Here is a 25,471-nt window from a genome sequence, read left to right as displayed (position 1 = left end):
GAGGCTGCTGTGTGGCTGTCCGCAGGGGCGGGTCTCTGTCGGGGCGCTGAGGATTTTGGGAATATAGGTGCCTGGAGGTGTTCTAGCCCAGAGTGAAACCCCAGCTTCCTTGGGCCATGGGTTCCATTCTGCTGCACTTGCCCCCTCCACACAGGCCGCGGGCCTGTGGTCGCTCCCCACACCCCAGCACAATGCAGCCATTGTACCCTTCTCCCCCAGGGCCCCAAAGCCAAGCCACCCGTAGTCCTTAGCAAGGTTTTCTGAGGTCAGACGTTGCTCTTTCCAGCGGTGTCTGAAGGAGGCGCAGCAGCCCCGATACAGGGCCTGTTGTCAGCAGCAGAGTCAGAAATGCCCGAGAGGTTTTGGAAATGTAGCTAAAACGCTACCCCTGTGTTTAATCGCCACCTGGGCAACAAATAACAAATCTCGTTAAAAAAGCCATTTTGAAACTAGCATAATAAAACATGGCAGCAGAAAAGGTTCAGTAAAATTGAACAAGGCACAGAGAGACCGTCTGTTTGCAGCAACAGTTCTGGTCTCCGAGATAAGGCAGCCCGGGCGCAAGCAGGGATTTAAATTAACGGGAGGCTGGGAGGTCCTTGCCGAGGGCAGCTGGCGCGCGCAGCCCTCGCAGCTCAGTGGAGCTGGGCGTCCAGGTCGTATTTCTCACAGAACTTGTCTGTGAAGGGCAGGCAGGTGAGGAATTCGCACCACGCGCAGCGGATGGGGTAGAAGTAGAACAGGATCACCAGTCCAGACAGGAGCCCGGCAAACACGAGCTGGAAAACAATGATCTGGCACCGCTTCCGGTACAGGTCGAGCCGGCCAAAGCTGATGTAGGGCAGGAAGGCGAAGGACAGGAAGAGGCCGCTGACGAAGCCACAGATGTGGGCAAAGTTGTCTATCCAGGGCAGGAGGCCGAAGGCGAAGAGGAAGAGCACCACAGCCAGCAGCTTGAAGAAGGCCCTCCAGGGCCGGGCCAGGATCTGCCAGCTCTGAAAGAGCTCCACAAAGAGGCAGGCCAGGATGCCAAACTGGGACCCTGCTGGGCCCACCTGGAGCAGAAGCGGGAGGATGCGCCTGTCAGGCCTCTGTAGCACCAGCAGGCCCCCCCGCCGCTCTGCATTTGGCTCCCTCGAGGCTGCGCCCCCTCCCAGCTCGCAAAGTGCGTCTTGTGAGGCAGACAGCTGGCCCTGTGGCTGCCGAGCTGCTCCGCGGCTGGCCCCTCCCAGCACAGGCGCAGGTGTCACTTGCGGGGGCCACCTTCAGCCAGGCGCTGCGCAGGCCAGCAGGAGCCCAGATCTGCCAAAGGGGCACCCTGGCTTGGCCCCGTCTGTGGCTCTTCCAGGGGTCAGGCGGGGCCCCTCCCTAGCCCTCCCTGAACCTGGGACCTTCAGCAAGCACTGCGTGGGCTCTGCTCCTGAACCGTGGTTCTCTCGTCTGCAGGGCTGCCGCAAGGCAGGGACGGCCTTGCGGCAGCTCCAAACACTAGGCCAGCCCCTGGGAAAGGGCTCCGTTCTGGAGGGCTGCTTGCAAGACCCACCTCGGCCCGGTAAGGCAGGAAAATGGCACTGGCCAGGTTGCCTGTGACGCCGCTCAGCAAGTAGATGATGGAGATGCGGTGCCAGCCGGCCAGCTTCTCCAGGTCACGCAAGATGGTCATCTGGAAGCACACTGAGACCAGGCAGTGCAGGATCCTGCCCAGCCAGAGAGAAGCCATGGTGACCAAAGGCCCGGTGCCCACACCCACAGCTCTGTAGGGTGGGCCTGGCTCCCTAGGGCTGGCCCCGCAGGCGCGGCCCACAACCCATGACCCTTGGGGGCAGGGTGGGAATTAAAAGGGGAAGCCCCCCTGCGACAGCCCCTGCTGCCCTCCCCTCTGCTCGTGGCCTGGGCCAGCCTTACCCTGCGTGGAGGAAGAGGGACAGCCACAGGCGGTACACCTGATCTGGGACCTCGGGGTTGAGGAAGGGGAGCAGGCCGCAGACGTCGTCCATGCAGTGTACCTGGCAAGGCAGAGCACTGGCACTCAGCGCTGGCGGGCCTCGGCCCAGCAAGGAGCCTGCAGCAGTGAGCAAGGTGGAGGGCAGGTACCTGGGAGCAGAGGGTGGCCTCCTCGTGGAAGTAGCCATGCATGAAGCTGCAGTACTCCCGCGAGGTGATCTCACACCTGGGGGACACCAGAGAGCGGGACGTTAAAGGGGGGCACTAGGCCGGCCTGGGGGCCTCCTTCCGCGTCAAGAAGAGCGGGGCCTGGCTGGCGGCATGGAAAGGGGTCTGCCGGGCCCAACTGAGAAGCGGGTATTGGAGTGCCCAAAGGGCCGGAGAAGGCGGATTCTGCCCCCCCAGGAGCGGGGAGGGGGTCCTGCCCAGCCCCCCAGCACAGAGCAGGTGCTGCTGCCTGGCCGGCCAGCGGCCTCCCTACCTCCCCTTGGTCCCGACACAGCAGGGGCGGCCCGTGATCATGCAGTCCATGTGCAGGTGGTTGGTGTAGTTCCCTGCGCTGTTTTTGGTGCAGATCTGGAAAGCAAGAGGCGGAGGGGAGCAGTCCCTCTGCAGCACGGGAGGAGCGCCCCCTTTTGGCCGGGGCCCTCTGTCCCCCAGCCTGCAGGGAGGGGCCAAGCACAGCGGCGGAGCCACCCCTCGGCGGGCACGGGGCCCAGGGCAACGGCCGTGCGTCCTGCCTGGAAGGAGCTGCGAGGCGTGCGGCTTCTCCCTGCTGGAGCGGGCACTGTTGGAGCGGGCACGCTGAGCCAAACGGACACCCGGCGTGGTCTGCAAGGAGGCGGCTCCCCAGGCTCTGCCTGCGGCGAGCATGTCGGCAATTTTCCCCGCTGGCGTGAGGGTGGCAGCGCTTCCCCCACCCGTACCTTGGCCTCCTCCCACCACCCTTTGCGAACTTACAGGCCACTTGGTGATATCATCAGGCCACTCGTGGGGGTCTGTGGAGGCTGGCTGCTCACACACCCTGCAGGGGAAAGAGCCCAGCAACGCTCTGCGAGAACAGCATGCCCAAAGGGCCACGGCCACAGCCAAGAGGCGGGCTGGCCTGGCCGTCGGCTGGGCGGCCAGGAGCAGGCCACTGCAGTGTCCAGAACCCTGTCACGTGGCTCGGTGGCAGAGCCTGGGTCTGCTTGCAGTAGGCCCCAGGTCGGATCCCCAGGTGTCTCCCCAGCTTGGGCTGGGAAAGGATCCTGCCTAAAAGCCTGGAGAGCTGCTGCTGCCAGCCGGGGTTAGCGGTGCCAGGCTGCATGGGGGGCGAGGGATCTGACTCAAGTCAAAGGCAGCTTCTGACACACCTCTCCCGCCGGTGGGCAAAGCCACGCACCACCCACAGCCAAGTGCTCAGCAGCGCAGGCCGCCCCCAAGGGGGACGAGCAGCCCTGTGCCTTCTGCGCAGGGCACAGCGCGAAGGCAAAGCCAGCCTCTGGCCCCCCAGCACCTACCTGGGGTCTTGGTGGCACACTGAGCCGAACTGCCGCTTGTCTCCTGCCAGCAGGGGGGCGCTGGGGTGACGCGGCCATTTCACCCACACGGCCAGCGTGGACTGCAAAGGACAGGAGCACAAGTGGGCACAAGCAGGGGGGCCCCCGTGGCCAGGGCAAGGGCCCCTCTGCCTAGGGGCAGAGGCCAGGCTGGGGGCGTCCACGCAGTGAGACCCCTAGGAGGGGCCCAGCAGGACTCACGGAGCACTCCTCTTCCGCCGTCTGCACGCAGCCCGACCTGTCATTGCGCACGCAGCAGGCCGAGTGCTTCTCCTTCTCTCGGGCAGCGCTGACGAAGCTGTGCACCTGCTGGTCCTGCCGCATGCAAGGGGCAAACTTTGCACCCAGGTGGATCAGGGCCTCCTGGGAAAGAGGAGACGGCGGCCACAGCAGCCTCAGCCCCACTGCTCTTGCCACTGCCGAGGCCGTGAGCACATGCACGAGGGCCTCCCAGGGCCGGGGGCTGCCACAAAACCAACCTGCCAGCATTCCCCGTGTCATGGCTGGGCACAGTCTGGCACAGGCACTCACCGAGCTGGGCCCGATCCAGAAGTTCTCCTGCTGGACGTATTTCACGTTCTCATACACCCCGCGGTTTCTCAGGACCTGCAGAAAGAGTCATGGCTCCATGGGCGGGTGGCAGGAGGGTGCGCAGAGGGGCCCAACAGACCCCCCCAGTTTACCAGCCAGGCAAGTGAGGGGAGACCCAGGCCTGGCATGCTGCCGCCCTCCAGGAAGGGAAGAAGCGCTGCAGCGCTTGGGGACCTGCTCAGGCCCGGAAGTGGACTGGGGTGGGCAAAGAGACTCCTGAGCCGAGGTCGCTGCAGCCCGTGGCTCGCCAATGGCCACGCTTCCTCCAACTCACCGAATCCACCGTCTCATGCTGTGAAAACCCCACGGGAGCGATGCCGTAGATCGACACCGCCAAGATGGTGATGAGCGAATGCACGAAGGTGACCCAGTACGTGAAAAAGGGCCTGCAAGGAGGAGAGGGAGGAGCCCGGAGCACGGTGTCAGGCCGGCTATGCTGCTCTCACGCCCGGGTGCACCTGCCCCGCCGGGCCCGGCCCTCCCCAGGGCACGCACCGGTGGTCGTCCATGTCCTCGATCTGCTGCTTCACGAAGCTGTCGATGCGCTTGCGGTACGTCCGGTTGGTCAGCCGGCCCACAATGCCCAAGCCGTAGGGACGCTTCTCCTTGGAAAACAGCTTGCGCACCGGCACCGTGATACGCTGGCCGCGCCGTGGCAAGCCCAGGCTCACCACCTCCTGCCGCAGGCGCACCTTGGGCTGCACCGCAGCCCCCTCCTTCTGCTTTCGCCAGCCACGCTCCAGGGGGCTGCAACACAGTGGGGGCGGGCGGCGAGGTGAGACCACTGCGCCGGGCCCCCCACTCATGGGCAGGAGGACCACCCAGAACCCGAGGGGCTGTGGCTCGGGGGCGCCACCCCGCTCTGCATGCAGAAGGCCTCCTGCTTGATCCCCGGCCAGCCCTCCATGTAGGGGAGCTGGGTGCCGGCCAGTGCGCGCAACGCTGAGCCAGAGGGGCCTGGGCAGGCCTGGCTGGGCAGAAGCCTGCTTCCAAGGCAGCCTGCTGTGCCGCCGCACACGCGGAGGGGTGCAGCCACGCTGGCCAGCTGGGTCCCGAGGACACACATCGGAGGGCAGCCGGCCTCCCCCCAGCCCCTGCAGAGGGGCGCCAGGCCCCTCTGGGTCTCCCGCCCATTCCCCAGCATGGCCACTGGTGGGGGGACGGAAGCCCTCCAGCGCGGAGCATGCTGGGCATGGGGGCCTGCTGGACTCACAGCATCAGGTGGCTCCTCTCCAGCTCGCTCCGGTCCAAGGCCCCCCCGGTGAGGACCGGCTGAGGCTGCTGCTGGGCCTTGGCTTCTGCTTCCTTGAGGGCAGCTTCCGAGGGGGACTCAAAGACCTCATCGGGGCACGTTGAGAGTTCCTCGTGCAGCAGGACTCCTTCCTGGGCAAGGAACGGGAGGCTCGTCAGTGGGCTGCCAAGAAGGGCCGGCCGCCAGTGCCCCCTCCTGCTCTTGCCCCAGCCCCCTCACCCGAGCAAAGAAGGAGGTGTCCAGCTCGTCGGGGAAATCTGCTGTGTCTTCCTCCAGGAAACTGGCCGGAGTGAAGCTGCGCTGCCGCGCCCTCCGCAAGGTGCCATCTCTCGCGGAGCGGCCCTGCCGGGGAGGAGAAATGCCAGGCTGAGCCTGGGAGCAGCCTGAGCAAGGAGAGTGCAGCAGCGCTCGAGGCGCCAAGGCCGAAAGCGGGAGGGCACAAGCACAGCGCAAGGTGTGGAAAGGGAGGCGCGAAAGCCGCAGAGCAGCAGGGTGCGCCTGCAAATGCCAGTCTCGCTCGAGTCGCTTCCGCTGCTCCAGGATGCGGCTGCCCAGGTTTCATCTACAGCTGGGAGACTGGATCATCCCACACCAACCCTTCACCAGCATCACTGGATACCAGCTGGTTTCTCAGCTCAATTCCACGTGCTGGCTTTGCCCCGGAAAGCCATATAATTATACAGCCTGGAGCTGTCAAGAATTGCTTCTCGCTTCTCCGAGTCAGTTTCCCTGGTCACATGGATTGTGGGTGGACACACGAGACAGGGGCTTTTTGGTTGTGGTGCCCAGAGTTTGGAACGGCTTCCAAGAGAGACACAGCTGGCCTCATGGCTGCCCATCGCTTTCAGATGAGCTGCAAATACTATCTTATTTCAGCAGGCTTTGTGGGAATCTTGTTCTTTTTCATGGATTCCACTGCACGTACTGCTTCTGAATTTCATTGTAACTGGTTTAGATTATTGGAATTATTTTCTTCTTCTCGCTTTTCTATCCATCTAAAATTATTTCTAAGCTGCCTTTAAGGGTGGAACCATCTCAAGGTGGCATACAAGATAAAAACCACAAAAAGTGGGCACAATAAAAAATCCATAAAAACAGGTTTCAATCGCTCAAAGTTGTTTTTAGATCTACATTCTCTCTGTGTATATGGACGGTCCATGTGTTTTTTATGTTTTAAAATTTTGTATATTGTATTTTTAGTGTTTCTACTTTTGTAAACCACCCAGAAAGCTTCAGCTATGGGGCAGTGTAGAAATGGAATTAATAAGAATAATATCCACAAAAACAGACACTGCCAATTAAAACCATTGAAAGCTAAGCTTTCCAATAAGAACCAAGAACACTGACTTAAGGAAAGGCCAGTGAAAACACATGAGTCTTCAAAGCTTTCCTGAGGACCTGCCAAGAAGGGGCCCGATGAGCTCCCGATGGAAGTTTATTCCAAAGGGATGCGGGGCCAGCACTGAGAAGGCCCCCTCCCTTCTACTTACCAGCCTAACCGCCCTCGGTGGTGGGCAGGTGAGAACGGCCTCTGTTGACGGCCTCAGAGTGCTGGCGGGCTGGCATGGGAGAAGGCGGTCCTTCACGTAACTTGGCCCCAAATCATTTAGGGTGTTAAAGGTTAAAACCAGCACTGTAAATTGGGCTTAGAGCTCAGAAACGCACTAGCAACCAGTGCAGCTGGTGCAGCAGCTGTGTCTGGTGAGCTGGCCGCCGGCCCCACCAATATCCAGATGGCTATATTCTGATCAGCTGAAGCTCCCAAACCATTTTCAGTGGCAGACCCACACACAGCTTTTGGTTAGGGAAGAGCTGCAGCTCCGGGGGGGGAGGGGGGGACCTCTGCTTTGCACGCAGAACAGCCCAGGTTCAATTCCTGGCACGTCTGAAAAGCCCCTGGCTAAACCCCCAGAGAGTTGCTACCGTCAGGGGTAGAGCGGGGGGAGGGCACGCATGGCCCTCCAGGTGCTTTGGCCTACAGCCCCCATCGGCCCCAGCCAGCATCGCCAGTGGTGAGGCAAGATGGCGTTGGCAAGCCAAAGCATCCGGAGGGCCACAAGTTGCCCCCGCTGCAGCTGCAAAGCCAAGGAACACCCTCCCGGGGATGGCGAGAGCAGCCTTTGCCCTCAGACAGGGGAAAGCTCCTTACCCCTGGGCAAGAAGGGCCCTTTCTCCATGGAGAACCTGAGCCCACGGGGCAGGCGGCACAGCCAGGGCACATCCACACGGAGGCCACCCCTCCCTCACCACTTTGCGCTGCCTCCTCCTGGAAGCCCCTGAAGCCTCAGCCAGGCCCCCACGCAAGCAGCCGGTCAAACCAGAGATCCCCTGTACCTTCACCAGTGCTGCTGCGGCCCGGAAGCTCATCTTGGCCACCGACTCCCTTTTCCGCCGCTGGGGCCAGCGGCCGAAGCCTGACCGGGAGCTGGCGAAGGAGCACAGCGAGGCGGCCCCCGGCGTGACCGGCGTGTGAGGTGCGCTGCAGCCGTCGCTGTCCTCAGCCATGCGGAAGGCCCGGCCACGGGCCAAGGGGTCAACGATCTGCCGTCAGGAGAGGCCTGGGTCAGGCTCTCGTGGGGTGCCTGGGGGCCTCCTGGACTCAGGAGCCTTGGCACAAACGCTGCAGGACCTGCGCCCCGGAGGCCCCGGGCATCCCGGGCACACGTGGCCACACAGAGAGGAGGGCTGCTGGTCCAAAAAGCCTCTCCCCTCCTCCAGGCAAGGACTGGGGAGGTGACCACGCGCCCCCTCCCTGTTGCTCAGCTGCCCGGTATGCTCCTGTTTTAAGGCCAGGGGTCAAGCGGGCCCCTCAGGCTTGTGGGAATGACCCCGCCAACACACAGGGGCCCCTCCCCAGCCCCCCTCCCATGTTTTCTCATGCCTGAGCAGGCTGGAGAGGAGGGCGCTGCTGTTCTGCCCGCCACCCAGAGCCCGGCCACGGCACCCCGACTGACCTTCTGCATGCCCAGCTGGCCTGGGGGCACGTAAAGCGGGGGCGGCGTCTCTGTGCTGGCCAGCGAGATGTTGTCCTGGCTTGGGAGGTCCATCTCGCGCATGGCCTGAGGCTTCAGCTTCCCGTAGCGCAGGCTGCAGTGGCGCAGGCTCTTCCGCTGCCATTTCTGCGTGGCGTCGCTCTCCTTGCTGACGCCAAACCAGTCGGCTGTGCCCCTGGGGAGAGCAAGCGCAGTGGGGGGAGCCCATGCCGAGAGCCGAGCAGAGGCGCCTGCTGTCCACCGCCGCTCCGCCTGAGTCCTCCGGGGCCTCACGCTTCCCAGACCAGGGCTGTGGCAGCCCTGGCCCGGTGGCCTGGCCACGCAGGGGCTCGGGCCCTGCTCCACGGGGGGGGCAGTATCCATAGCAACAGCCCCAAGACGGCTGCCCAGGCGCCTGGCCCAGCAGGATGCCCGGGGTGAGTGGGGGGTTAGCTGTGCCGCTCCTCGTTAGTGGCGCCCGTGACGGGAGCATTCTGGGGGACTCCTCATTAGTAGGGGTTATTCACAGCACTGGGAGATGCAGGGGGCCGTGCCCAGGGGCAGTGGGGAGCCTCCGCGTGGCTGGGCAGGTTTCAGCGACGGTGTGGGCGTTTGGGCCAGCGCAGCGAGCGCGTTTGTCATGGGCAGCAGCCGCAACGCTGCACGGCGCTTGCTAGCTGGACGTGCAAACTGCTGTGGCCGCTGCCCAGGCTGCGCCCCCCGCCTGTGCCCCCGCCCCAGACTGAGCTGCGTGCCACCGCTGCTCCTTCGTGGGCTCCGGAGGGGGCGGGCGGCCCTCTGTGGAGCTGGCGGCGGTGCAGGCTCCCGCCTCTTCTGGGCGAGGGGGGGGTGGGCCGGCGGAGCTGGCTCCGCCCCCAGGAGCCGCATGCACTCCACACACATGCACGGGCAGTGGCGCAGGGCGGGGCATCACACCAGCACCGCGGTACCTGAAGAGAGTTCTGGGCAGTGACTGGCGCTTTCTCGGGGGCCTCCTGCCCACCTGGCGCCCCTCGATGGGCAGGGTCTGAGTCCGCTCAAAACGCACCTGCCTGCTGCAAAGGAGAGAGAGCTGAGCCGGGCGGGGCGGGGCGGGGCGGGGGGCGGCCTGCAGCCACAGTGGGGACTCCCCACCAGCTCCCTCACTGCCATGCCGAAGCCCCCTTCTCCAGCTGGGCCTGAGCTGGGTGGGATGGAAGCCCCTGGCTGTGAGGTGTGGCACACACCGAGGGGCGCCATGCCAGTCTCATAAGAACGTAAGAGCGCGGACGCTGGGTCAGACCAAGGGTCCATCCAGTCCAGCATTCGGTTCCCACACTGGCCAACCAGCTGTCGACCGGGAACCCGCAAGCAGGACAGGAGCGCAACAGCACCCTCCTGCCCACGTTCCCCAGCAACTGGTGCACCTAGGCAGACTGCCTCTGACACTGGAGGTAGCTGGCATACAGCCATCAGGACGAGTAGCCATTGACAGCCTTCTCCAGGAATGGCTCCCATCCCCTTTTAAAGCCATCCAAATTGGCAGCCATCGCCACATCTGGTGGCAGCGAGTTCCGCAGTCTGACTCTGCACTGTGTGAAGAAGTCTGGCCTTAGGCCTGCCCCGAATGTCCCGCCGTTTGGCTTCCTGGGAGGACCCCCCTGGGCTCTAGTATTACGAGTGGGAGAAAAAGGCCTCCCTGCGCACTCTCCCACACCACAAAGTCTCGCTGCCTCCCTTGGGCGGCTCCAAACCAGGCAGGAGGCCAAGCAAGGAGGCATCACGCAGCGGCCAGTCACGGCCCTCTTGAGGGCAGGGCAGGCTGAGGAGCAGAGCTGCTGGGGGAGGGCCGGTCTCAGGTCTGCAAGGGTCCTGGCCCAGAGCAGGAGCTGACGGTGTGGGGTGCAGGGCAGGCCCTGCGGGGCACTTCCCGTGCACGGCTCTTCCCTCTGGAGGGGTCGCGGACATGCTCTGCCGGGCAGCAGACGCTCCACCTTCCCCACACACGCGTGCCCCGAGGCCTTTCGCTCCTCCACTCTGCCTTCCAGAGCGAGGAGCAATGCGTCCTCCTCTCTTGGAGGCGGGGGGGGGGAGAGGGCTGCAGGGCCCCGACTCTGCTGGTGAGGCGGACAAAAGGTGCAGGAGTAGGACTCTGCGGCCTCCAACCCCCTGCTCTCTCCGCCTTCGAGCGCTTTGCTCGGGCACTCACAGCACAGCAGGTTCGTGGGGCAGGACCACAGAGCCCTACAAACGCTGCCTGAAGCCAGGGAGCAGCCGGGCGGGGCGGGGCGGGAGACACTCCGTAGGACGCCCCAAGCCAGCCAGAGCAGCGACAGGCCTGGAGAAGCGCAGGGTCAAACGGCGCCTCTGCCCGTGTCCCGCAGGCTCTCGGCCCTTGCGAGGAGAGGTGCCTCTTCTGCTGCCCTGAACCCAAAGCCCCCGCACCTCCGCTGCAGCCACACTCCGGAAGAGGCGAAGGCACCATGGCGGCCTGGGTGGGCAAGCGGCTCCTGGCAGAGCCCTCCCAGGTGCCAAGGAGCACGAGGGGCGCCAAGCCGAGGCCCCACGGCGTGGCTGGCGCTGCAGGCGAGCCCGATCGCACCCCACGGAGCCGGGCGAGCACCTCTTCCCTGGCGCCGCGCCACCTCTGCTGGGCGAGCGGGGCCAGGCACGCTGGGTCTGGCCGTGCCGCGGGGCGGGGCCGTGCCGTGCTGTACCTCCGGATGGTCTGGGTGATGGACGTCTGTCGCTGGAGGACCGGCCGCCGCCCCTCGTCATGTGGGGAAGGGAAGCGGGCGCTGTCGGCGGGCATGCTGACGCTCCGGAGGAAGGCCTGGCGCTTCGCGGGCTGCCGAGGGAACCGGGGGCAGGTCAGAGCCCTGCGGGAAGGGGAGCCCAGCAGGCACGAGGGCCTGCCCCAGGGGATTGGCCCATCCCTCCGAGGGCGCGGACCTTCCGCGCCTCCTTGCCGGGTCCTTGCAAAACACTGGGAAAACCGGGAGCTGCCCCAGGCAGAGGCAGAGCCCGGGAGCATCTAGCCCATTTTGGCAGCGACGGGTTTTGGCCAGATCCTTTCCTAGCCCGACGTGGAGGTGCTGCCTGGGATCGCAGCTGGCACCTCCGGCATGCAACACACAGGCTCCACCTGGATGCATGCCGCTCGCCCACTTTCTTTTATCCAGAGCGCCAGGGCGGGGCCCCAGATCTCCCTGGGCCAGTGAGCTGGCTCCAAGGGGGGGACTGGACAGCCAAGGGACGCGAGGCTGCCTGGCCCCAAGGCATCCAGGCCGAGCCCCCCGCCCCCGCCGGCCGGTCTGGCACCTGTGCCACGGGGGCCGGCTCCTCAGTCACTGCCATGGGCCCTGGAGCAGGGATGTCCAGCTTCAGCCACGGGGGCTTCTTCCGCTGCAAACTGCTGGTGCTGTCACGGCGCACCTCAGACATCTTTCCTGGGGGGCAGGAAGGAGGGCTGGTGAGAGGGAGGCTGCAGAAGGACTGCAAGAGCATGTCCTGGCTGCTCCGCCCCTCAGCCAGGGATGCTGGGAACGGCGTACAGCCAGAGAGGAACCGCCAGCACAGCTGCCTTCTGCCGAGTCCACCTACCCCAGCATCGGCAACCCGAACGGGCAGCAGCAGCTGTGCAGGGTTTCAGGCAGGGTCCCTTCCTAGCCCTCCCGGGAGGCACTGCCACGGATCGACCTGGGGACCGTCTGCAGGCAAAGCTCTGCCACTGAGCTGCATCCCCTCCTGGTCAAGACTGTGGAGGCTGCAGCTCAGCCGGCTGGCCTCGATCCGAGACAGTGGCACCTCCACGCACCCTGCGGGGACACAGCACCGGGGGAGCCAAGCTGCGAGGGAGAGGAGGCCCTGGGCAGGCTGGCAGCGCCCCTCGCCTGCGGTGGGCAGCCGCTCTCCAGTGCCCAGGATGCTTCCCGACAGAGCCCCATGCGACCCCCGGAGCACACGGAAGCTGCCCACTGCAGAGCACCTCCTTCGTCAGGGTGGGTTGTCCCTCGGAGCCAGGCCACGGGCGCTAGCAAGGCGGGCCATGGCCAAGCCCCGCCCACCACTCTGGGCACCCCCGACTGACCAGGCAGTTCACAAACCGGATGCAGAGCTGGTCATGAGTGTCCATCCCACGAGGAGGCCCCTACGGGACAGGGAGGCGGGCCGACCGTCCCAGGACACCCTTTCAGATGGGATGCGCATGAGGCGAAGCACAGCCCAGATGGCGTCGGTGCTTCCAGGCTTTATCCCCCCCACCCCGGCCTCTTTCATGGAATTTTACCCCCCACTCAGAACCCTCCCACATTTTCCCAGCACTTCTTCCATCCTTTTTCTTACCACCAAAAATCCATCAAGGATGAAAAACTGCAAGAGCCGCAGGTGGCTTTCTGCCTGGTAGCATTAGGAGCCCCCCCTCTGCCCGGAACCCCCAAAGGGCGCTGAATCCAAGCAAGAGGCCACAGAGGGCAGTGAGATCCCCCCGGGATGGGCGGGGAAGGGCAGTTGCTCAGCCCTCCCCTCTCCCGGCCTTCCCTCACCATCACACGGAGACCAGCTGCAGGCACCGTCCTCTGTCCCCAAGCCAAAGGGGCCCTCCCTGCCAGAGCCCAGGCAATGCAAGCGGAGTTTGCGGGAGCCTCCCACCCGAGGCTGGGAAGTTCCAGAGGCCAAAGCGCTGAAGAGCCCAGTGGGGGCAGGGAAGCCCCCAGGCCACAGCAAAGTCCTGGCAGCGCGGTGCCTGCTGCGTGGCCCCCACTGAGGAGGAGATCTGAAGCTGCCACCTCCTCCCGGTCAGGGTTTTGGCACAAGGGGAGTCGATGCCTCCTTGGGGAGGGAGAACCCATCCAAGCACCAGCATGCAGAAGTGAGAGGAAGTGGCTGGTGGGCTGGCCGGACCCACAGGCGGATGGAACGGCGCCAAGGAGCAGAAAGGCCAGCGAGGAGCCCTCCTGCTCGTCCTGCAGCATGCGCCAGGGCAGGGGAGCCACCAGCCAAGGGACTGCCCTCCGGACGTGGGGAGGAACACCAGCCCAGCAGCCGCGGCCAAGGCCCTTCCCAGGCTGGGCCCCTGGGCCCCTGCGGCTGGTGCTCAGCCTCTGCTGTGGGTGCGGCGAGAGAGATCCCCCACATGGCTGGAAGGACAAGGCTGATGCCGGCTTCTCCTCCTGGCACAAAGGAGCAGCCCTCCACCGGGGGGGGCGGGGCGGCGGCCACACTGCCTCTCTCCCCCTCTCTCACCCGCTCCCCTGCCCAGGACACTGCCTTCAGGGCTGCCCTCGGGACCCCCATTCCCACGCTGCCCCCCAGCTGAGGGGCTGGGACTGCTGAGCAGAAGGCGACGAGGCACGTGCCCCAGCAGTGAGCGTCCCTTCCATCCCTTCTGCTCCCCAAAGGCGTCATTCTCTTTCTTCCTTAAGAAAGAAAGAAGAACTTCTAAATTAATTTTCCAAACGCAAAGTCAAACCATCAAAAACCGAATGCAAATGTCATTATCGACCGAGGGCACAGAGCATTCCCACCCTTGGCGCACAGATAAAACGATTGGTGGAATCCACAGGCTGCTGGGTTCTTCATCATACCCCACTGTACTTAGTCTGCTTCCCATAATCTGGTAAGGCTTTGACAAAGGTTGCTGTGGATGTCTTGGGATTGTATATAAAATAAAAAACATACCATATCGTGTGAAAATCTGGTATTTGGACTTTTCCGTTCGCTACTTTCTGTTGGTATGTCAGTTCCTCTACCACGGCTGTTTGCCACAGGTCCACGTGCCAAGATTCCAGTATCAGAACTTGTGCAGACTCCCGACTTTTGGCTATTGCCCTGCGACCAAAGGCCCCATTCTTAGCCACTCACTCCACCCCTGCCCATGCCAGTGACCCCCTCGGGATGTCCCACAATGGCAGGTTCCAAGTGAAAGCAACAAAGGTTGAACTTCGCCGCCCCCCACCGCTTCTCCTGCCGCCACTCCTTCCTGGCCCAGAGGAGCACAAGACAGGGCGCGGTCCCCACGGACTCCTTTTTTCCTTCTCCCAGTCCCCGCCGATGCCAAGGCCTGCCAACATTTCCTCGCTCCCATCTCAGAGACCCACAGCTAAACTGGCCAGCTGTATCTTGGCCCCCTCGCAAGTGGGCCCCCTCTGCCTCCCCGGGCTAGCTTTCCTTCCTGACCTCCAGCTGACCCCAGCGACTCCCCAGATCACAAAATTCCCATGCAAAAGGTGTTTGTGTGCAGGAAACCTCCACATCCATGGTCCCGTGGGTGTGATAACTGCACACGCGGGTTTTACGGTCCAAGTACGTGCAGTGGGAAGCGACAGCTGCCAAGGAACGAGCAGCAGCAGCAGCGCCAAAGGACCCACCACCACAGCAGCAGTGGCAGAGGCATTTCAGCAGATCCAGCCCTGTGAGAGGGGAGCGTGCGGGCCAAACTCTGACCTGCTCCCCACGCACAGCCCAGAGCCATGCCACACCCTTTGGTGGGCTTCCCGCCTCTCAGCACTCAGTGTGCTGGCTAGCTGTCTCCCACCGCCCCCTGGCTGGTGGGGAAAAGAAGCCAGCTGCAAATGAAGCAAGGCAGGAGGAAGACTCGTTCCTCCCTCGCTTGCACTCCAGAGTTCCTGGCCGGCTCCTCCGAGATTCACCTTCCTGGCTAGAAGTGTGTGTGTGGTGGTGGCAGTGGCGTGGGAGCTGGACAGGGACTTTCACCAGCGGTTTGGCTAGTTTCCTCCATCATTCGGCACTCTGCATGCACAGTGCTCTGCAAGCATGCACAGAGCGAAACTGGAGCTCTTCCTGGCAAGCGCTTTGGGGTGCTCAGGCATCTAGGGAGCCCCTGCTTGGAACCATGCCCCTGCTGGCCTGTGTTCAGTTCCACTTGCCACAGCTCCAGGGCGGACCCGCCAGAGCTGGATGGACTCACAGGAGTCCACATGATGTTTATGTGCTGCTTCTGCCAAAGGGCCCACAACAGCGCCTGGAGGGGTGAAGGACAGCCCCCGCCCCGCTGCCGCTCTGGGTGCTGGCACTGAGAGTGAGGGCTATGGCACAGGCCAAGGCAAAGGGGCACGATCCCCTAGAACAAATCCACAGGAGGCACAAGCCAGGGCCAGGGGCAGGACAGGTGATGGCTAAAGTATACAGCAGTGTAATCAACAAACACAGGCACATATTTGCAGCCAGCCAAACACCACAGCAAGGGAGGGAACTGACACGGGGCGGGGGGATTTGGTGGACCAGGAGTGAAAGGGCTCCTGCGTGGCCTCCTCTCCATGTCAGAGTGGCTGCCCACAAGGGCTGGGCGGGCCAGCTGCCAAAGAGGAGACATTTCTCCCGCTGTCACCCGGAACCAGAAAAGCCAGTTCAGGGTTCAGTTTTCCCACAGGCTGATTGCTCTTCTCAGCTCTTCTCAGGGGACATCCTGGCGCAGCCTGGATGATGTGGCTCAGACACCAGGCTGGCCAGAGGAGCTGCCTCCCCAGGGGCACGCCAGCCACCCGCTCCCAGCGAGGGCACTGGACTCTCCAGCCCGCGGGGGGCGGGGGGAGGCTGCAAAGCCGAGCCAGCCTTGTGCCGCCAGCTTCAGCGTCTGCCAAAGGACACGTGGAGCAGCATTTACAGCTCAGTTCCTGTGCTGTAGGTGGAGCCTCCGGAGTCCCCATCTCCTCACCTCACCTGCCCCCCCTTTACTCCCCAGCTGCAGTTTCATCATGACGACAAAGGTGGGTGGTGAAAGACGACTCGACTCGGAGGACTCGACTCGGAGGACCGCGCTTTGCTGGTGCAGCTGATCACTATGCACAAATACTCTGTTCTCAGGAGCTGGGAGGGGAGGGTGCCGCCCCCCCTCCATGCTCAGTGCAGGGAGAGGCCTCTCCCCCACAACACACACACCCTGACGTTCTGGCTCAGGAGGTGTGTGCAGGAGGACTCAAGGGGGGCAAAGCAGAGAGATGAATCTCTGTTCTGCGAGGTCCAAGCAACCATCCCAGCAGAGATGGTGACAGGGAACGGAGCTTGGCCACCCACCCAGCCCACTGCCTCCAACAGAGGCTGTAGGCCAGGGGCAGGCCAGCTAGCGCCCTCCAAATGCTCTGAACTACGGCTTCCATCTGCCCCAGCCAGCACAGCCACCAGTCAGGGATTATGGGATCTCTGGAGGGTGCCACTTCTCTATCCCTGCCGCCAGATGTCTTGTGTACCTCAAAGACACGCGAAGCAAGTGCTGAAAGCTCGCCCTCCCTCACCAGGCACCCCTGTGTCCAGGCACCCCTGTGGGCCGCCTCCTGGCACAAGACCTGCGGAGCTCCTCTCGGCCAGACCGTGGCGCACCATCTGAGCTGGAGAGGCAACTCAATGGCTTTAGGCGGGGCCACCATCGGGAGAACAGCGAAAGGCCATCTGCCCAGGGCCCGGCTCAGCCCGGCCAAACCAGCGGCCCAAGCGTCTGCCTGCCCCACCAGGGGAGATTGCAGGGCTGGGGGGGGGGCATGCAGACACTTCGGAGCAACCTCATCAGCCCAGTTATTCCACAGGCCAGCGCCACTCCACTCTCAGAACATATTTTGTCCTCTGTTGGAGGGTCTGTGCTCTTTCCTGTCAGAGGAAGACTGCAAGCAGAGGGACAAAAACAGGAAGAGACGAGTGGGCTTCCTGTTTGCCACTCAGCCGGACTCTGCGGCATCCTTGACCGCTTGCCCACCTGCAGCCACAGAGTGCAAGGGAAAGGTGCTCGGCACCCCACCCACCCCCACGGCCAGATCTGCTCACCGAAGGTCCCTCTGCACCTCCCCTCCGGCCCTGGCCCAGCAGACTGACTGTGTCTTCATTCATTGCATTTCTATATCCCCTACTAGCAAAAGCGCTCTGGGCATTTCACAAAATAAGACGTAAAGCCATAAAAAATAGAGCATAACTAAATGTAATGTAAACACATGTTTAAAACAGAATAAAACTAGAGTGAACGCCAAAGTAACAGCAGCAATGGAAGAATCTTGACAAACACAAACACATCTTCACCCCCGCCACCCCTGAAAGACTAGAAAAAGACTAAAAGGGTGTGGAGACTCCTAGCAGGCAGAGGAGCCAGAAAAAGTTCTTGGAAGCCAGAGAAGCCAGACTCATCCTGGCAGCAAAAGGGCGCAGGAGAGCTGCCACTGCAGGAACCCCGCGAGAGCTGAGCAGGGGGTGGGGGCAGAGCAGGCTCTAAGCACCCAGCACCACGGTAATCATGCAGCCTACAGAAACGGCCCGGCGTGGAGGCTTTGCTAACAGCAAAGCTAATGTGGTTCAGATCACCCAAAGGTTTAGGGAATAAAAAAAGGTGTAGGGGCAGAGGCTGCCTGTGACTGCCATGCCCCTCTTCAGCACCCCGCAAATGGATCCCCCTTTTGGAGCTCAGTTCCTCTCGGCCCCCAGAGTGCCCTGGGAGGAGCTCGGCGCCACTGCAGCCTCTGGCGCTCTGGGCTTCACAGACCAACCTCGAAACTGGCAAATGGGATTCAAAGGTTCCACTCTTTGCTTCCTCAGCACAGCTACGCAATTCCACCTGTGGAGGAGCCTGTCACAGAACTTGGGATTTAGTGGGCGGGACGGGTCTATAAGAAGCAGGGACAACAGGAAGGTAAGAGCCAACCTGGAGCAGAGCAGACCAGGGCTTCTCTCCATCAGTGTCCTGTTCCCACGGGGGCCACCCAGATGTCTGGTCGGGAAGCCCACAAGCAGGACCAGAGGGCCATGGCACCTGCCCGTCTGCGATCCCAGCAAGTGGTGCTGAGAGACAGGCTGCCGCCACTGACCCTGGAGGGAGAGTGACACAGCCACCATGGGAAGGACTGACCATGGGAGGGACTGACCCTTGCACAAAGAGGAGAACGCACACTATGAGACTTCTCCCCCCCACCTCCCCCTGCCAAAGCCCTCCCTCTATTTTGGTAAACCTTCCTTATGCCCTTGAAATCCTGCTTCACCTGCTGGATTTCCCTTGGAAGCCCTGCTCCAAACTCTGCAGGCTGGTCATGGCCAGGGGCCTTTCCAGAGCCCCTGCAGGGGCCTGCAAAGGCAGCCTCACCTGTCCTGGTTTGAAACCTGCTGAGATGGCAACCTGGTCACGTGTCCTGGGGAGCAAATGGCCCCACATGACTGGAGCAAGATCTGGCCACAGCAGCCCAGCCCTGGCTCCACCATCCACTCCCTGTTTTTCCAGCCATTTGCACCAGAATGGTGCTGTGCAGTGGGGGGGGGGGGGGAGAGTAACCTTCCAAGGAGCCAGCACACCAGAAACGTCCAGCCCTCACTGTTACAGCCATGTCCCTTTGCCCGTTACAGGCAGGAAGGAGCTTTGGCTGAGGTTTCTATGTGACCTTTCTCGATTTGCAGGAGGCATTTGATAAAATATCACTCAACGTAGATACAGCAGAGGTTGGAAACCCGCACCCCCACCATGTGGAGCATCGGGCTGGGAAGAGTTAACAAACGCGATCCCGCAGAACCGAGGTCCAGGGCTTGTCAGTGTGTCCCGACGGCCTGGCTAAGGGGTACAGAACACGCTCGCAGAGTCCGCAGATGACCCAGAACAGGAAGGGCGGCAAACCCTGCCAGGTCAGGGCGCAAACCGGACCCGCCAAGGGGCCGCGACTCTGCTGCCGAGGCCGCGCGACCTCGGAGAGATGCGCGAGGAGGGAGGCGCAGGGCTCGGCGCGCGCGCCTGGGCATCGCCCCGTCGCCTCGCCGGCAGGGCCCTTGACCCGGCCGCAGGGCGCGGGCGCTCCTTGCGGCAGCGCGCGCCGCTCCCCGGCGGAGGAGGCCGACGCGCCTGGCGGGCGAGCGGGCGGGCTGCCCGGGGCACAGCGGCCGGGCGCGGGGCCCTTCCCTCCAGGCAGCCGAGGGGCCCCTGCCGCCGCGCGGGCGCCCTCACTTTGCCCGCCTCTGGAGGGGCGCCCGGCAGAGGCGGCCGCGAGGCCCGGCGGATGCCCGAGCAGGCGATGCGGGCGGGGCGGCGGGCCCGGCTCGGAGGGAGGCCCCTCGCCCCGCCCGGCCCCCGCGCGCGCGCCGCTCGGACGGGCTGTGCCGGGCGGCGGGCGGCAGGGCCCGGGCGCGCCGCTCCCCGGCCTCGCCGGCCCCCCGCTGCGGGGCGGGGCCGTGGGGCCTGCGCGCCTGGCCCCAAGCTGCCCGCGCTCCGAGGCCTCGCCCGGGATTGGGCCGACGCCCGGCTCGGCCCACGCGCCAGGCCCCCCGCCGGGCCGCCGCGAGCAGCGGCTCGTGGCCCTTCCGGAGCAGCGACGGCACCAGCCGGCCCGGCTGCGCGGGCGGCCGCTCGTCTTCTGGCGCCGCCGCCCAAGGCCGGCCGGCCCCGCGGCCGGGGCTCCGCCGCTCGGCCCGCGCTCGAGGGGCCTCCCCGCCGCCTCTCCTCGGGCTCCCTTTGCGCGGAGCCGCCGCCCGTCGTGCCCGCGGAGAGCCGGCCTCTGCCGCTCGCTGCGGCACCCCCGGCCCGCCCCGCCGCGGCCCGCCCCGCCGCCAGCCCCTCCGGCGCGGCGAACTCACCGGGCTCGGGGCGGCTTCCTGCTGCCGCCGACGGCGAGCGAGCGAGCGAGCGAGCGGCGGCCGGGCGGCCATTCAGCTAGGGGGCCGGCCTCGGCCCGGCCCGGCGTGGAAGGCGGGCCGGGCGTGACTCAGGCCTCAGGAATGCACCCTCGTCGGAAGAGCCCGCCAGGGAGCGCGGCGCGGCGGCGCGGGACAGGCCCTCCCGCCTCCTTGGCCTGGCGCAGCCCCCGGCCGGACCTCCGAGGCGCGGGGCGCCGCTGCCGGCCGCGACTTGAGGCGCCCGGGAGCGCTTGGCCGGCGCGGGGCCGAGGGAGACGTTGCCCGCGCCGCGCCTGGGCGCTTGGTCGCCTTCGCCCGGAGGGCTCCCGGGGCCGCGGGGGGCGGACGCCTTCCTCCACGGAGGCCAGCGCAGTTCGCAGTCGGGCGCCCCGGGCCGGCGGCCCCTCCGGCCGACCCGCCGTTCCCCGTAGGCGGGCGTTGGAGCAGCGGCCCGCTCTATGGCCCCCGAGCCACGGGGCCCCTCTGGGCGCAGCCTGCAGCGGCGGCGGGAGGGGGCTTCTCCGCAGCAGGAGCCGGGGGCGCAAGGCAGGCCCGGGCCCTCCGGGTGCTTCTGAGGCCAGCAGCGCTGGGCCGGGCCGAGAGGGCGCCGGCGGGGCCAGTGGGCTTCCCTGCGATGGAAACGTGCTCAGCTGAACATTCTGCCTGCTCGGAGCTGGCCACGCCGCCCTGCTGGTGCTGAGGGGCTTCTTCTCTGTGTTGCTCACTTGTTAATTTATTTAAAGGCGTCTTATCAGTAAAAAGCGAAGAGGATCTCAAGAGCCTCTTGTTGAGGGTGAAAGAGGAGAGTGCAAAAGCTGGTTTGAAACTCAGCGTTAAAAAAACGAAGATCGTGGCATCTGGCCCCATCACTTCCTGGCATACAGAAGGGGAGGAAATGGAAGCAGTGACAGATTTTACTTTCTTGGGCTCCAAGGTCACCGCAGACGGTGACTGTAGCCATGAAATTAAAAGACGCTTGCTCCTTGGGAGGAAAGTCATGGCACACCTAGACCGCGTAGTAAGAAGCAGAGACATCGCCTTGCCGACAAAGGTCCGTCTAATCAAAGCTATGGTTTTCCCAGTAGCAACGTATGGCTGTGAGAGCTGGACTATAAGGAAGGCTGAGCGCCGAAGAATCGATGCTTTCAAACTGTGGTGCTGGAGAAGACTCTTATGAGTCCCCTGGACTGCAAGGAGGTGAAATTGGTCAGTCCTAAAGGAAATCAACCCTGAGTGCTCATTGGAAGGACAGATACTGAAGCTGAAGCTCCAATATTTTGGCCACCTAATGTGCAGAGAAAACTCTCTGGAAAAGACCCTGATGCTGGGAAAGACTGAAGGCAAAAGGAGAAGGGGACGGCAGAGGATGAGATGGCTAGATAGCATCACCGATGCAATGAATATGGACTTGAGCACGCTCCGGGAGAGAGCGGAGGACAGGAAGGCCTGGTGTGCTGTGGTCCATGGGGTCACGAAGAGTCGGACACGACTGAACAACAATATCAGTAAAACCGTTGGAGTTGTGAACAACCAAAGAGTACAAACATCAGCATAAAATCACCGCTTAACATGAGCAGGAGTGGGACGCCCAGGCACGCACCCGCACTCAGCTTGGCGTCATTGTGCGCCTCCTGGGAGAGTCTGCGGTGGGGAAAAGGCTCGGGGAGCCAGCGTGCCGGGGAGGACTCTACCGCTGCCCTCTAGCCCTGGGATGGACCGCGTGGCCCTCAATAGCCCAACAGGTGCAGAAGCAAGGTCCCTTCCTCTCCCTGCGGGGGGGGGGGGGCACTGCCACCCGGCAGGCTCTTCAGCCCAGCGCCAGCTGGGAGCAAAGCCTGCCTGTATCAAGGCTGCTCTCTGCAGAGGAGGATTTCCCGGCGGTGGGCGCCCCTGCCCCCTTTCTTCTCCCAGCGTGTGATGGCGCGCCCGCAGGCTGCACGACAGGTGCGCGGATCTCTCCCTGGCTCGGCCTGCGCTGCAGATGTGGGAGCTGCAGCGCCCTGGGCTCTCCTGCTGGAGGACCCGCCTCCGCCTGCCCGTGGCCCATAATCCGTCCGGCCTGCGGAGCCAGTGATATGGAAGGGCCACTCGGGCACCACTGGCCTGTATAAAGGCCGCCCCGTGCTGACTTCCAGAGGCTGGGGAACGGGCTGTGTGGGGAGGCTGCCATGTGGGTCTCCCTCTGCCGACCAGGCGCGGTGCCTCCAGACCCCCACCTCCGAGACACCTCCATCCCGAGTGCCTGAGTTCTACAGGCGGCGGCTGCATATCCGGGGGGTCGCCTTTCCCAGGGCTCCGGCCTCCTCAGCCCCGGTCCCCGCTGCTCTACCACAGGTGCGCCAGGGCCCTTCTGCAGGGGCTGTCCAGCTGCACGCCCCTGGCTCGGCTTCCGCATTGCAGTGGGGAAAGAGGCCTGGCTCCAGCGCCTGGGGCGCACCGCCCACCGGCCCCCATGAGCGTGCAAAGGCGCTTGGTCGACAGGAAGCTGGCAGCCAGCTGCTGCATATGTGGGGGGGGCTTTGCCCTAGGGTGGGCTCAGCACACGGCTGGCCGGGAAGGGGGGAGCGGCTTGAATGCCCCTTTGTGACCGAGGCTGGCGGTGACAGAGGCCCCATGGAAAGCACAAGAATGTCGCCATTGAGAGTGGCGCCAGCTGCCCTTTCAGCAATGGATGGGTGGCCTTTTCCCTTTCCTGAGTCTTCTGTCCCAGCAGGCATGAAGAGTGGAGAGCTCGCCCCTTCTTTCCTTCCTTCCTTCCAAGGCACCAGGGCGGTCACTGCACCCAGTCTCAGGAGAGGGAGCTCAGGAGAGGGAGCTCAGTGAGGGGTCAGAGGCCATGCAGCTGCGCTGACTTAGGCAACGTGGGGCCATGGGACCAGCCCTACGGGGGGGGGGTTGGCTTTGGTTCTGCCAGCCATGAGCCACCCTGCCCCCCCTGGCAAGCACGAGGGGCTGGTGGCTCGCACCCAAAGGCGCTCGCAAGTGGCAGCCCACACATGCCTCCCTCCTGGTGCAAGAGCTCCTCTTCTCCCCCGCTGCCCCCCCCGACCCTGTGGCCTCTTGAGGCCAAGACACTAGAAATGAAGTAAGCGGTCGTGTTTGAGGAAGGGGAAGTGGAGGCCGGCAGGGCCTGCCCAGGGTGAGGAAGCAGAGCTGTGGAGCCCTCGTGAAGGCCTGGCCACTCTGAGGAATGGCGAAGCTTTTAGGAAGCCGTGGTTAAGACACCCTCACTGAGGCCCTGGGGGGTCAGTTCTGATCGCCAGTATGGGCCCTTAACGTGGGGGCAATCTGCATTTTCCTTCGCTGCAGTAAGTTCTGTGAATGCCCTCAAGTCCAGCACAGCAGCCAGGATGCCCCCAAGGGCATTCTCCCAGCCTGATCAGCCCCCTCTGCAAGGTGTGGCTCAGGCTTGCGGTGTGATCCTGCACAGCAGTCTGACCATCAGAAAAGTTCTCACCGGAGCATTCAGGGGAGACTGGCAGCAGGAGAGCAGAACTCCACTGGAGCCATGCCAAACCTCGAGATGGAGCCCAGGGCTTGGCAAGGTGCCCAGCTGCAAGCGTGGCTCCAATGGAAGCCCCCCCAGCCTCTGTGGGACTGGCCCAGGGCTTTGGCCTCCTTCCTGCTGCTCCAGCCCCCTGGGCCATTTGTAGGACAAGAATGGTGCAGTGAGCGGCATCTCCCCTTCCCTGCAGGGCGCTGTGTGGTTGTGGAAGGCTGTTTTAAAACAGGGGCAGGATCTGCACCCCCATTGCAGAAGATTTCCCACCCTGTGCAGTTCTGCATGGGAGAGGTCAGCTCCTGCTCTGTCCACAGAGGAGCTCCACTGAGGACAGCCCCACCCCAGGCTCCCGAAATGCCTGAAGAAGGCAGGGTCTCCAGGGATGGGAGTTGTCCAGGCTGGTCTCACTCCCCTCCAAACTGCTAAGAAGGGGCTGGAGGCCTTAATCCTGCCCATGTTTGCGCTGACATGGAAGCCATTGGAGAGCAGCCAGCATTCTGAACTGGAAAAAGTGCTCCTCGGTGTCCTCCCCTTGTCCTGGCGGTGCCTCGGTGCTGTGCCTGCATCTCTGCCTTGGTCCCGCAGAGGCTGTCGAGAGGCGAGGGTGAGGCAGCCCGAGGAAGGGGGTGGCTGCTGTGGGGGACACTGCTGCAGCTCGTGGACCTTCTGCCCCATGCCTGCACCGTGGGCCTTTCTGGACGATGAGATGGAACGTGGGTTTTTCTCTTCACGTGTGACAGTGGTTATTATCCCTCGTAATCCGCCATTGCTTGGGGCCGTTTGCCGAGGCCTGAATAGATGGTTTTTGTGGGCACCCCCTTACCGGCGTGAGGACTTTGGGTCTTCAGGGATATGGGAACTTTGCGGTGAAGTATTTCAAATTGCCCCAAGGTTGTGGAGTGGTGTCAATGGGTTTTTTTAATGTACGCATTGAGCAGGCATAAAAACTATAACGTGCTTGGCACACCCAAATTCCAGGTTTTCCAGAAGTCCTCCAGATAAAAAGGCAGCCATGGGTGGAGAGCTCCTTCAGCTCCTCTGGCTCCAGGGGCGGCAGCGTGGGGGGGTGTCAGAAGGGGCCCCCTCCTCCTGGGAGGGAGGGGCGCAGCAGTACCGGAGCCGGGGCCTGCTGGGCATTCTGGCCTCCTGTCCTGCTGGAATTCCCCTGCTGCCGGCAGGGCGAGGGAAGGAGGGACAGGCTGATGTCCCACACTATTAACTGCTGCAGTGCCCGGCTGGCTCCCTGGCTGGGGCAGGAAGGACATTTTTATCTTTGGGCATTCTTGGGCAACAGTGTCCAGGCACAGGGAGACTGGCTGGCTGGCCTGTCCCTGCATGCCTAGACAGGCAGGCTGAGACTTTCTGGAGGCCCCCAGCCCCCTGCTTGAAGCAGCACCCACAGCACCTGCTCTCTGGCACAGCCGCTGGGGGGGCACTTGCTGAGCCTCTCTGACCCACTGTGCTGTGGGGCTCTCAGTTTCTGCTCTGGAAGGAATTTCCTGCCGGCCCAGATATGGAAGCGGCTGGTTGGGATGGAACCGGTGGTGGTTCGCCTCCGGAAATAGCCGAGGGTCCCACCTCAGCCTGTTGGGAAAGGGAGGGGCTGGGCAGCTGTGTGTGGGTTTCTATTTGCGGCCTCTCCTGGCAGATGCATTCCTTGGGTCCACTGAGTGAGGCATTTCTGATAAGGCTGCAGGGGAAGCCCTCGGCCCTCACAAGACACCCGGGTGGGTGGGTGTTATGGAGAGGCTGGCCTTGGCCTTGGGGCAGGGGCGAGACACCCTCCAGGGCCACGCTCCCAGGGGCCTTCGGCCAGTGATGCCAGCACTGCAAGCAGCCCAGCCACAGTCGCAGCAAAGAGGCGTGCTGGCTGAGGGCTGCCAAGGTGTGGATGTGAGGCCCTTGGCCGCAAGGCGGACCGCGGGGCTGCAGTCCCGCTGCCTGATTTGGCTCCACGCTGCCTGAGGAGGCTGTTGTGTAAAGTCCTCGGGGTTTCTGCTTGTGTTTTGCCGAGGGTGCTCAAAGCAGGCCTGTGCGTGGGAGAGAGAGGCCGGCACATGTAGGACTAAGCACATGATGCTGCAGGAAGGGAAGGCCCAAGGAC

The 25,471-nt window shown here is 63.7% G+C and overlaps 1 protein-coding gene across 14 annotated transcripts; it reads right to left on the bottom strand.

Annotated features, from left to right (window-relative positions):
- Positions 1-355: 355 nt before the first annotated feature.
- RHBDF1 (rhomboid 5 homolog 1) lies at positions 356-20,182 on the bottom strand. 14 transcript variants are annotated; one of them, XM_084817943.1, is made up of 19 exons: positions 19,827-19,983; positions 11,601-11,728; positions 10,997-11,127; positions 9,251-9,352; positions 8,283-8,496; positions 7,663-7,869; positions 5,548-5,670; positions 5,290-5,459; positions 4,572-4,823; positions 4,351-4,462; positions 4,017-4,091; positions 3,687-3,848; positions 3,447-3,547; positions 2,905-2,968; positions 2,426-2,520; positions 2,095-2,170; positions 1,906-2,006; positions 1,544-1,697; positions 356-1,055 (listed from the first exon to the last, which is right to left on the bottom strand). In XM_084817943.1, the coding sequence occupies exons 2-19, from the start codon at positions 11,721-11,723 to the stop codon at positions 636-638; spliced, it is 2,682 nt and encodes an 893-aa protein (XP_084674069.1). In that variant the 5' UTR covers positions 11,724-11,728; positions 19,827-19,983; the 3' UTR covers positions 356-635. The 14 variants fall into 14 exon arrangements, with proteins under 14 accessions (XP_084674069.1, XP_084674068.1, XP_084674072.1 ...); XM_084817942.1 differs by having other exon boundaries at positions 9,251-9,355; positions 19,827-19,956; XM_084817946.1 differs by lacking the exon at positions 9,251-9,352 and having other exon boundaries at positions 19,827-20,182.
- Positions 20,183-25,471: the final 5,289 nt, after the last annotated feature.

This window comes from Heloderma suspectum, chromosome 12 (genome assembly GCF_057233095.1).
Source record: "Heloderma suspectum isolate Gila_16-S chromosome 12, 16-S_ref, whole genome shotgun sequence".
NCBI lineage: Eukaryota > Metazoa > Chordata > Lepidosauria > Squamata > Helodermatidae > Heloderma > Heloderma suspectum.
The sequence above is the reverse complement of the archived record's forward strand: the minus strand, read 5'-3'. Positions and strand labels throughout refer to the sequence as shown.

Coding starts and splice junctions, on each gene's coding strand:
- RHBDF1 (XM_084817940.1), bottom strand. CDS start 11,786: ATGCTCTTGCAGTCCTTCTGCAGCCTCCCTCTCACCAGCCCTCCTTCC. Junction 11,128..11,600: donor AGCCGGCCCCCGTGGCACAG/GTGCCAGACCGG, acceptor TTCCCTCGGCAG/CCCGCGAAGCGCCAGGCCTT. Junction 9,356..10,996: donor ATCACCCAGACCATCCGGAG/GTACAGCACGGC, acceptor TCTCCTTTGCAG/CAGGCAGGTGCGTTTTGAGC.